Source organism: Clupea harengus, unplaced genomic scaffold (assembly GCF_900700415.2).
Source record: "Clupea harengus unplaced genomic scaffold, Ch_v2.0.2, whole genome shotgun sequence".
Lineage (NCBI taxonomy): Eukaryota > Metazoa > Chordata > Actinopteri > Clupeiformes > Clupeidae > Clupea > Clupea harengus.
This window is the reverse complement of record NW_024879890.1, coordinates 44229-55955: the sequence shown is the minus strand read 5'-3', so window position 1 is coordinate 55955 and position 11727 is coordinate 44229. Positions and strand designations below refer to the sequence as shown.

At 46.6% G+C, this 11727-nt stretch overlaps 1 protein-coding gene and 1 long non-coding RNA gene across 3 annotated transcripts; one reads left to right on the top strand and one right to left on the bottom strand.

Annotated features, from left to right (window-relative positions):
• Nucleotides 1-591: 591 nt before the first annotated feature.
• Nucleotides 592-2322, top strand: LOC122130639. The gene is made up of 2 exons (XR_006151931.1): nucleotides 592-764; nucleotides 1392-2322. It is a non-coding gene; the product is annotated as an uncharacterized LOC122130639 (long non-coding RNA).
• LOC122130638 (Y-box-binding protein 1-like) lies at nucleotides 2236-8571 on the bottom strand. Of its 2 annotated transcripts, none has more exons than XM_042705376.1 (8): nucleotides 8298-8571; nucleotides 5805-5868; nucleotides 5523-5556; nucleotides 5320-5409; nucleotides 4373-4699; nucleotides 4150-4253; nucleotides 3616-3947; nucleotides 2236-2580 (listed from the first exon to the last, which is right to left on the bottom strand). In XM_042705376.1, the coding sequence occupies exons 1-7, from the start codon at nucleotides 8404-8406 to the stop codon at nucleotides 3650-3652; spliced, it is 1026 nt and encodes a 341-aa protein (XP_042561310.1). In that variant the 5' UTR covers nucleotides 8407-8571; the 3' UTR covers nucleotides 2236-2580; nucleotides 3616-3649. The 2 variants fall into 2 exon arrangements, with proteins under 2 accessions (XP_042561310.1, XP_042561311.1); XM_042705377.1 differs by having other exon boundaries at nucleotides 4162-4253.
• Nucleotides 8572-11727: the final 3156 nt, after the last annotated feature.

Here is an 11727-nt window from a genome sequence, read left to right as displayed (position 1 = left end):
TTCTACCGCTGTGGTTCCCGCCGGAACCTTCTGGAATGAGAGGAGTGGGTTTATAACCAGAACCTTCTGGAATGAGAGGAGTGGATGTTAGTGTAATGTGGTAAATGCAGGATAAGAATCAGGCCACTCCCTCGTGAGCTCGTAATCACGGAGAGCCAAAGGACACCATTAGGCCTCGCTGAGTGGACAGGCTGCTTTATGATGCAGCCACTGCCCTTTGTAAATAGAAGGATTGTGTGTGTGTGTGTGTGTGTGTGTGTGTGTGTGTGTGTGTGTGTGTGTGTGTGTGTGTGTGTGTGTGAGAGAGAGGGTGTGTGTGTGTGAGGGTGTGTTAGCAGGATAAAGTGAGGCTCTATGGCAGCAGATCAAACAGGATGTGAGCAGCTCCTCTGCCCATTATGCCTCATGCCAGCACCTCCCTCTCGTGCCAGCGCCTCCCTCTCGTGCCACACAACTCGCTGTGCAGCAGTGTGTGTCTGTGTGTGTGTGTGTCTCTCAGAGCTGCAGCAGGATGAGGTGATTAAAGTGTGTGTGTGTGTGTGTGTGTGTGTGTTTCAGAGCTGCAGCAGGATGAGGTGACTAAAGTGTGTGTGTGTGTGTGTGTTTCAGAGCTGCAGCAGGATGAGGTGATTAAAGTGTGTGTGTGTGTGTGTGTGTTTCAGAGCTGCAGCAGTATGAGTCCACTAAGGCGTATATGCCAAAGGCTCCAGATGAGTTGGGGCTGCAGCAGGCGGAGGTGGTGATCGTGGAGCAGCAGGTGGAAGGTGGGGTAACACATAGAACACCACACACACACATCTGGACACATAGAACACCACACACACACACACACGCCACACACATCTGGACACAGACCACACACACACACACACACACATCTGGACACATAGAACACCACACACACATCTGGACACGCAGCACATAGAACACCACACACACATCTGGACACATAGACCACACACACACACCACACACTTCTGGACACATAAAACACCACACACACACACACACATCTGGACACATAGAACACCACACACACATCTGGACACGCAGCACATAGAACACCACACACATCTGGACACGCAGCACATAGAACACCACACACACACATCTGGACACGCAGCACATAGAACAGCACACGTTTAAGTGCCCAGACCCAACCCACAATAATGGGGTTATTTGAAGGAAGCAGTCAGAGCTATTTGGCTTGGCTGTGAGGTTGGTAATCTGAAGTGTAACTGGTTGTGATTGGCTGTGAGGTGAGTAATCTGAAGTGTGATTGGCTGTGAGCTGAGTAATCTAAAGTGTGATTGGCTGTGAGGTGAGTAATCTGAAGTGTGATTGGCTGTGAGGTGAGTAATCTGAAGTGTGATTGGCTGTGTGTGGTGCAGGGTGGTGCCATGGGGAGCGCATGCGTGACGGAGCGCGAGGCTGGTTCCCCTCGGCCTGCGCCAGCGAGATCACCAACCGCACCGCCATGGACTGCAACATGCGGCGCATGGAACGTATGCGCAAGGAGACCAACGTCTGACACACACACACCACCCACCACGGAGCGCATGCGCAAGGAGACCAACGTCTGACACACACACACACCACGGAGCGCATGTGCAAGGAGACCAACGTCTGACACACACACCACCCACTCCACCATGGAGGGCAACGAGAGATGCATGGAGCACCTCTGCAGAGACCAACATCTGACTCGCATACACACACACACACATCACCCATACTGCTAGAGTAGGCCTAGAACATGAGTGCCTATGTATGACCAACATCTGACACACACACTCTTGAGACAACACCCTTCACACGGTCAAAATGCGAGCCAAGGAATACACTTCTAGACAATTCACACCTACATATACAGGACCTGAAGGACACACACACACTCCTGAGGAGTCCCCACTGGATGTAGAGCTTCTTGGTGCAGTCTCACAGATGAACACACACACACACTCCTGAGGAGTCCCCACTGGATGTAGAGCTTCTTGGTGCAGTCTCACAGATGAACACACACAAGCGGGACTTTAGATGACTTCCAACCCTGGTGCCAGGGCCTCATTCAGGACTGCAGAAACACTATTGACTGTGGTGGCCATCCTAAATGTGTGTTAAGACTGTTATTGTTGGAATGCATGCATGTCATTGTGAAACGTTGTCACACACACACCTGATGACAAGACAAGCAGCCTAGAAGCTCGACTGAAATGAAAGAGTCGACACATCTGGTAAACTTCGTCTTTGACTTTTATTTGAGCTTGCCTTTTTGTCAAAATTCATGTTTGAATACATAAAAAGTTATTTAAAAATGTCAAACTGACCAGATATCAAATTACATTTTTTTTTCTTTAAAAACCATTTGGTGTAAAAACTTAAGACCGATTTAGAAAAGCAGCTGCTGTTCCCCAGAGCTTTGAGCTGTCACATAAAAAGAATGGAAAAGAAGGGGTCTGCATAGATCCTGCAGGCAATCGGTGGGAATCTGGTCAAATGCGAGTCGCAAGCTTAGACGATCGTCAAGTCAAATCTGGGTCTTATTGCTCACATCTTGGATGTTTATTCTTGTTGACATCACTGCAAGAAAGGAGAAGAGAGGGGAGAGCACAGTTAGGATGAGTCCAGCCTTGACCAGAACAGCACACTCAGGCCACAGGAGAGCAGGGACCACCACTAGTTCCAGTACTAGTTCTAGCCAGTGCTCATGATTGACAGGGTTCCTACAGCTTATGGCAAGTCAGATTTAAGACTTTTTAATGCCACTTGGGATGAAATTTAAGAGCAACATAACCAGAACTGAAATGGCAATAAACGCGTACCGATGCAACTCCAGTTGTTTGGTTTGACTGAGGCTCAACATTAAAGTCAAACGTTAAAACAAACATTAAGGTCAAACAAACGTACACGTCCTTGTTGACGTCTGCAACAAGCTGATGGGAGATGGGCGGGACTAATTCAACCCCACATCTAGACTCCCCTCAAGGAACCGGCTCAAATTCTAAGTGGTTGAATGGTGAGAAGTGTGAGCATTTACTTGAACCCCAAAACACACTCTTTTTTGCCTACTTCTACCAAGTGTGCAACATGGCTAGAATGCTTTGAACAATCTCTTGAGGCCAGAGACTCCAAATGATTCAGACAGGTTTACTCTCGCTCTCCACTGGTTTCTATGACGTCTGCTTACATGAACAGCTCTAACTATTCTCATGTCTTAGCATTTTAAAGACTTTTGAAAGATTCATTTAAGACATTTTAATACCCATTAAAGCCTTGTTTTTAGATGAATGAATTCAATGCCTTTTAAAGACTTCTTAAGGATCCGCAGGAACCCTTTACTGGGGTTAACTGGACTAGTTATTATAGCCAGTGTTGATGTAGCAAGATCAACTAGACTAGTTATTATAGCCAGTGTTCATGTACCAAGATCAACTGGACTAGTTATTATAGCCAGTGTTTATGTACCAAGATCAACTGGACTAGTTATTATAGCCAGTGTTCATGTAGCAAGATCAACTGGACTAGTTATTATAGCCAGTGTTCATGTAGCAAGATGACAGCAAGTTCCTCCAGTTGGTATGGAAGAGACCACAGGGTAGACACAGGCCAGCGTACCCGGAGGATGGTAGAGATGGTGCGCCGGTGTGTGTTACTCGGCCCCGGCCTGCTCAGCCTCGGGAGCGGGCTTGTCAGCGGGGGCGTCGGCTGCTTTGCCTTCCTTGCCGTCCTGGGGCTTGCCGCCGGTCGCGGGGCGTCTGCGGCGGTAGTTGAAGTTGCGTCTGTAGCGGCGCTGCCGTGGCTCCTGGCTCTGGGCGCCATCACCCTGGTTCTCCTTGTCCTCCTCTCCCTCTCGCCCCTCGCGCCCCTCACGGCCCTCGCGCCCCTCTCGTCCCTCTCGTCCTTCACGTCCCTCCCGCGCTGGTCGCGGACGTGGCGGGCCGCCCCTGCTACAAAACAGAACAGAACCGTTTAGAACACAGCCCCCGACAAACCCTCTCCAGACAGAACCTCATGCACTCTCAAGACTGTCAATCCAAAATGCAGTAGAAATGTCTTCACATAGCTACATTTGCATCAGGGGCTAAACAGCAGGAAAGGCAAAGAGGCTCCATGCTGTATCGAGGAGGTATGACACACAAACACACGAACCTGGGCCTGAACCTTGGTCTGAAGCCTCTGTAGTAGTTTCCTCCGCCGCGCGCCGGTTTGTTTCCCCGGTCCTCACCACCCTGGATCTCGTCTCCTTCTCCACCCTAAAACACAGACACACACACACACCCCCGATTAGTCATGGATCCTCTTTGTGTTCACACCTTGTTAAACATCCGTGTGTGTGTGTGTGTGTGTGTGTGTGTGTGTGTGTGTGTCTCACCTCATTCATCTCCTCGCGGGACGCGCTGGTGTAGGGGGGTCTGCGCCCGTAGCGCCGGCGCACGAAGTAGGGGGGGTATCTGCGTCTGCCAGGGAAGGAGGGGCCGCCGCGCTGCTGGGACTCGGGCTCGCCCTCGGGGGCGCTCTCCGCCCCGCCCTCGCGCTTCTCCCGCGGCTCCCCCTCCCCGTCGCTCTGGAAGTTGTCCTGGTAGTCGCGAGGGGGACCCCTCCGCCGGGGGTACCGCCTGTAGCGATTCCGGTCTGCCGCGTACTTGCTACCCTGGACTGGAACTCCACCGGGGCCGGTGACATTGGCTGCCTCTGCTCCCTGTGGACACACACCCAAGACAAACAGAGTTGGAGTGGGTCGTGTGACCTAACTCTAAAGCCCAATTTATTGTCGTCCGTTCACGCAGACACGCATCCCATGCTGTTTACCTTGTGGGTAACAATGCAGTTTTTACATTGCAGTGTGTATTTCTCAGTAACTTAAGAAATCGATAAAAAAATAAGTCAAACATTTTTCAAGTCAAACAACTACTTTTATGTACAAAAATGACCATCTACGGCATTTGGTCAGCCATCTTTTTCTTTTTTGCTTTGCGACACCCACCAACCAACATAGAACTATAAAGGTTCACGAGTCCGTCGAATCAAATGCGTGCTTGGTCGTAGAAGCATAACTCAGCCTTAACTCTTACACACACACACACACCCAAGACAATCACAAGTCAGACAACCCACACACACACACACACACACACACACACACACACACCCGTTCACACATTAGTTTTGCTTGGTTGTCATCAACTTAGGAAATGACCTTCAAATAGTAAAGAGCTAATAATGGCAGTCCTAGCATGCGGTGCTAGATACAAATACTGAAACAAGCGTGGCCATTAGATCAGCGAAGTGCACGCAGACAGACAGCTGTAACATACTGACCTTCTCCCCTTCGACCACATCAAACTCTACAGTCTCGCCATCACCCACGCTGCGCAGGTACTTCCTGGGGTTGTTTTTCTTTATGGCAGTCTGAGGGAAAACAGCAGAAGAGTTAGACTCCAGCCCTCTTCCCCATTCCACCTGAGCAGATGTACATTAGTGATGAAGCCACTAAGCATGGCAGCACGTGTGATCCTTCTTACCTGGTGTACAAAGACGTCTTCTTTTGTGTCATTCCTGCGAAGCGAGAATCAGACGACAGTCAGCATTTTAAACGCCCAAGCTGGTTAGATATGGCTGATGCAGGCACTCCCAGCACATGCCCATTGAGAAACATGGATGGGCAGGCTTAAAGTCTTTAAGAGATGGCAGTAAACAACGGCGTGCCAGCAGCAGATTGAGTGTGGCTCACTAAGTACATCAAAGCTATAATAGGATTGAGGATGTGTGCTGACCCACATCTCGCATTAGCCAAGGAATCCTACCTGTTGATGAAACCGTAGCCGTTCCTTACATTGAACCACTTGACTGTCCCCAGGACCTTTGTTGCTGCAAGAAAAACAAACAATGACTTCACAACAGACCCACAACCATGCTATTAGGAAGTCAGTGCATCTAGAAAAACACACTGGAATTGAACAGTTCAAAACAGCAAATGACAGCTAAAGAAAGCCAACACTACAGGGTCACTGGGCTGTTTGTAAGAAAGTTATTTTTAACCGTCAACTGTCAATCTTTTTATAGCATCTGATGTGAATGCCTATGGCACAACAGCAGCTGTTCCATTCGATAGCACTGAGCACAACCACAAGGCCCCCCTTTCCAAATAAGACTCCCCATTTAAGAGTTCTGATGGGACACAACTAGTTCCACTATAATAACAATAGCTGGCCAACCCAACATACAGCCAAGTCCTCCCCTGTAGGTTTTAAATGGTATCCGGGAAACGCTTCAGTAAAAAAACAAAAAAAACAAGGAAGTGATTCAAAAGGTTACACGTGGTATGATTGCTTGTCGCAGCGGTGTGGCTACGCCAAGCTCATTCAATGCCGTGGCTAAAGGAGTTTACGCTACTCAAATTGCATCACGATCGAGGTCACCCGAGGATGCGTAATATTTCATTTGACTCGACCTCGTAAGAATATCGACGACTAGATTCAATGACACTGGTAAAATTGCGGTCACCTGGGCACAGAATACTTGGTAATTGGGGCATATTCAAGGCGTTGTACCATCAGACACAAGCTAAGCTAGCTGGTTAGCATTTTAGCGCTACCTCATTAGTTTTCAACCATGTGGTTGGAGATGCGCCAGTGTGTTAAGACCGAATGCTAACTACAACTACGCCCTAATATGACGAGTTCAGTTATCAATATTTCTATCTTGACGAAAGATGAAAAACTACCATAATGTGATGACGGACTGTATTATTTCAAACAAAAGTAACATGCCTCGAAATTTTTGTTCAAGGTCTCCACACAAAAGAAATCCCTACATCCCGAATATCACGGCAGACATTTTGGAGGCTCTAGCTAGCTTCGTTATTTTAGCATAGCCTCAAAAGGCCAAACACAAGGGCCAGTATCGCCCTTACGCCACTTTATTAAATTTGATTCGTTGTTAGTTGCAATCATGTGTCGAACGAATCATGCCCCCATATAACGTGGGTCGTTTCAAACAGAGGTTGATAACAGGAGAAAAAGATACTGGCACGCGTTCCCACGAACAAAAGGTTCGGCTAACACAGCTAGCTAATGTTTCATCTGCAGTGCAGTCATTTATGTGCAGCGCTAACGTTGGGCCTTTCCGATTAATTTACTGGCAAGTGGGTCTGCTATAACCAAAACACAAAAACATGGAAATATTGTTGGCTGTGTAAGAAACACATATTTACAACCTAGATATTTACACCCTCAACGTGACAATTACAAAACCTGATTAAATTATTCAGTTTTTTGGGGCTAGTCGTATCGACCAGTGATGGAGGGTCATGATCAAGGCCAAGCTCACATCCTAGCCGCCGGCTGGCTAAAGTTAGATGATATCAGAGCCACTACGGCAAAATTAAATTGCGATTGTATCAGTTCTGCCATTTTTAAAAACGCATCGTGCCCATGTGGCAATTTGAGCATGCGATTACTTGGTTCGTGTAAACAAATTTCTTCGTGTTGCAATGTAATTAAAATCTGATTGGGAAGCTAACGTTGGTCAACTCGTGTTCTATTTCTAGGGTCTGTGACAGTGATTTCAGAAAATGGCCTACCGATTTTCAGAGAAATTTAGAGGATTCATTGCTAAATACGAGCTCTTTCAGTCACGTAGCTAAGTTCAGCCATCATTTGGTTGTAGCCCGGCTTGTTTAGTTTGCTAGTGGGGACGGGCCGCTAAGTTAACGTTTGCTTCGCTCCGGGCACACTATCGTCACGGAACAGTTGTGTTCGTAAGCCAACTGACTGCTTCATAATGGAACGTAGACACGGGCGATGGAACTGGAATCTTACGTTAAGAAATGTGAACGTTAGAAATTTAACCGACAAAATCAGCGGCCTAACTTCTGCAGTTAACGTTAACGGTGGCTACAAAGGCAGGCTAGCACTCCAAGTTAGCTAGCGGGCTAACTTCACCTAGCTAGAAGCACACTTATGTCAAACCTTACTACTAGTTATGAGAAGTGGCTTCAATCTTGCCATCTTCCTAATACAGATCATTAAAAATATTCGGTATTTTGTCACCTGAAGCCACAAAACCTAATCAGTGACGTCAGGGTAGCTAATGTGAAGTTACGGCCGCTTAGCCATCATACATCGTGTTGGCTAACGTTAGCTAGGCAACGATAGGCAGGTCGACCAGACAGCCGTAATATCGATTTCAATACCTTGGGCTATAATATCCTTCGAGAAACTCTTAACACCAAATAACTTAAACAGCAGCGATCACTTTTCCCCACATAGACAAACGGTCCTAGCTAGCCAGCTTACCGATGACCTTCTTGTCCCCCGCGGTAGCTTCGGCTGCCGGGCTGGATGGGCTCTCCGCATCGGCGTCAGGCTGCTGCGGCGGTTGTTGTGTCTCGGCCTCGCTGCTCATGATGGTTTCTGGTTGTTAAAGACTTGTGCCGGCGGTGGCTCTCTAGTGTGTTTCCCGGTGCTAGATGGTAACCTGGGCCGGCGGTGGTGGGGGCTGCTGCCTTCGGGCTCTCAGCTTTCTTTTCTCCGCTCCCGTTGCCGATCGAACTGGACGGAATGGGGAAAGAAGCCGGACAATATTCCGACAGACCTTCCCTCCCATCCTATCATTTCATTGGTTAACAGCATATTTCTCGACCAACCTAACCGATAATCTTCCTAACTATTGGTTCTACGATCTGTCGCTCAAACGCCCAAACTGCCTGCCTCTGTTCTGATTGGTTCTTTAAGGACGAGGTAACCACGAGAACAGCCCACATAGACGAAATCAACCCAGTTTCGGAGAAGTGAACTGAGTCTATACCATCTTATGAACTTCATAAAGCATGCTTAATGTAGCAGAAGTGTGTGGTTCCTAGTGTTAATTGGTATTTGTTACAAGTTGCCATGTGCAATTAGTATGTGAAGAATCACTTTATTTTCATTGTTAAATATACAATAACATTTTATGTTAAATAGTCTTTATAGTATTCTTGACGGAGTTTAAATGTAGTCTGACCAAAGCGCCTTAAGCCTTATCCTGCTGCAGATCTTCAGAATGTAAATACGAAGGCAACATCACGGCTGGTAACGTTAATTCCTCGCCAGGTAGAGACCTTCACGACTCTAAGCAAGTCTCAGACCTGAATTCTCGCGGTCAGACTAGCTATCTACCACAGCTCGAGTGTGGTGATTGGGATTATTTTTCAGGGAAATAATATGGTTGCCTTTGGTTGTTTTTTCTTCAACAGTGCACTTTATGTACTCATAAGCCGTGTTTGATATTCATGTCATACTTGGCAGTTGCATTATCTACTGAAAAATATTTAAGTTACTGCAATACCCTTAGGCTCAGTTGAGTGAGATTCGGAGGGGTGGCTGCATGTGAAATGAGTCTGGCTTCAGTACGAGTCCCCCCAGTGGCAGATCAGGGACAAAGCATATTGGAGTGGGAGCGAGTCCCACGCTGCCCGTCTCCTTTGTCATGGAAATGTGTCTCTGGCCCTGTTTGAGAGTGCTGCTGGATGTGTGAAGGCCTTGTTGTTAAGGGCCAAGCCCTGTTGTCCCACACAAAGCCACGCTTCAGCACTGACCCCCAGAAGCCTCCGACCCAAGCCCAAAACCGCATCTGAAAGGCCCCCTTTGTAGTGGAGCCGGGGCTGGGCTGGGCTGGGATGTGGGGCAGGCTAAGTGGCCAAAACAAAAGAAGTTTAAACTGAGCAGTTGGCACCAGAGAGTTTGCCTTCCAGTGGGTGCCGTCAAGTCAGCTGGTGGTGCTTTCGAGGACATGAGGAGGGCGTGTAGTTCACTGGTTACCACACACACACACACACACACACACACACACACAGAAGTGCAACTAATTGCAAATGACAGGACAACACTCTATGCCATAGGTGCAGCCTGGTCTAACAGGTCAACCAGCATTTCAGCAGAGCATGATGTTCTGAATGACACCTTACTGAACAAGCAGACACACTTATTCCTGTGCAGAGGGCAGCAGCCATGATCTTTATACCTGAGCTCACAGCAGCGGTGATCTTTATACCTGAGCTGCTCACAGCACCATGATGTTTATACCTGAGCACACAGCACCATGATGTTTATACCTGAGCTCACATTACCATGATCTTTAAACCTGAGCTCACAGCACCATGATCTTCATACCTTAGCTCACATTATCATGATATTTATACCTGAGCTCACAGCACCATAATCTTTAAACCTGAGCTCACAGCACCATAATCTTTAAACCTGAGCTCAGAGCACCATGATCTTTATACCTGAGCTCACAGCACAATGATCTTTATACCTGAGCTGCTCACATTACCATAATCTTTATACCTGAGCTCACATTACCATGATGTTTATACCTGAGCTCACATTACCATGATCTTTTTTTTTTTTTTTATACTTTATTTTTAATGAAACAAAGATACAATGAGACATACATACATACATTAACAAAAAGTTGGTCACCTATACATTTATACTGATGGTACAATGATGGAAATAAATGTCAATTCACACAATAACAGATCAGTGATGATTCTGTGAGGTCACAAACATAATCCATTTTTCCCAATACTGCAAAAATTTATCAGACCGTAGATTCAGCGAGAAAGTCATTCTCTCCATATTTTGAACATCAGTTACAGTATCTATCCAGTCAGTCTCTGTTGGAGGTTCGGCCTGTAGCCATTTTCGTGTAACAGCTTTCTTGCTGGCTGCTAGTAATATCTTTAACAAATATTTGTCTTGCACCAAAAGGTGAGCTGCGATATTGCCCAAATAAACTGTAGGAAAGGAACAGTCAAGTCCATCTCCAAAAACAGTCTGTATTGTTTGTATTACCACCTGCCAGTATGGCTGAATGGCTGGGCAGCTCCAAAATATATGGAAATGATCTGCCAGCTGTTCTCCACATTTTCTCCAACATAGACCCATTTCTGCCTCTCCTGTTTGTGCACATTTTAGTTTGGGGGTTATGAAGTATCTAAACAGATTCCGCCAACAGAACTCCCTCCAAAGGCCCGAGCTGGTGGAAGTGGACTGCACAGAGCACATATTTGACCAGTCCTCCTCTGAAATGACAAATCCAGATTCTTTCTCCCATTTTAATCTAACCTTATCTGTTGAGTGTTTTCTACTGGATTGAATACTTGAGTATAATCTTGAAACAAGTTTCCTGTTGTCCATATTTTTATATATGTCAATAAATATGTCAATTAAACTGGCATCACCTGTCTCCTTGGATTTAATCTCCTTATTAAAGTAGGTCCTGGTTTGTAAATACCTAAAGAAATCGAGTTTTTCTAAACCATACTTCTCTGAAATGTTCTGAAAACTATCCAGTTCTCCCTTTGATAAACAGTAAGAAGTGATGCCAATTCTATGCCAGTATTTAAACCTCCCCATTACCATGATCTTTATACCTGAGCACACAGCACCATGATGTTTATACCTGAGCACACAGCACCATGATGTTTATACCTGAACACACTGCTCAGAGCACCATGATCTTTATACCTGAGCACACAGCACCATGATGTTTATACTGAGCACACAGCACCATGATCTTTATACCTGAACACACAGCACCATGATGTTTATACTGAGCACACAGCACCATGATGTTTATACCTGAGCACACAGCACCATGATGTTTATACTGAGCACACAGCACCATGATGTTTATACCTGAGCACACAGCACCATGATGTTTATACTGAGCACACAGCAC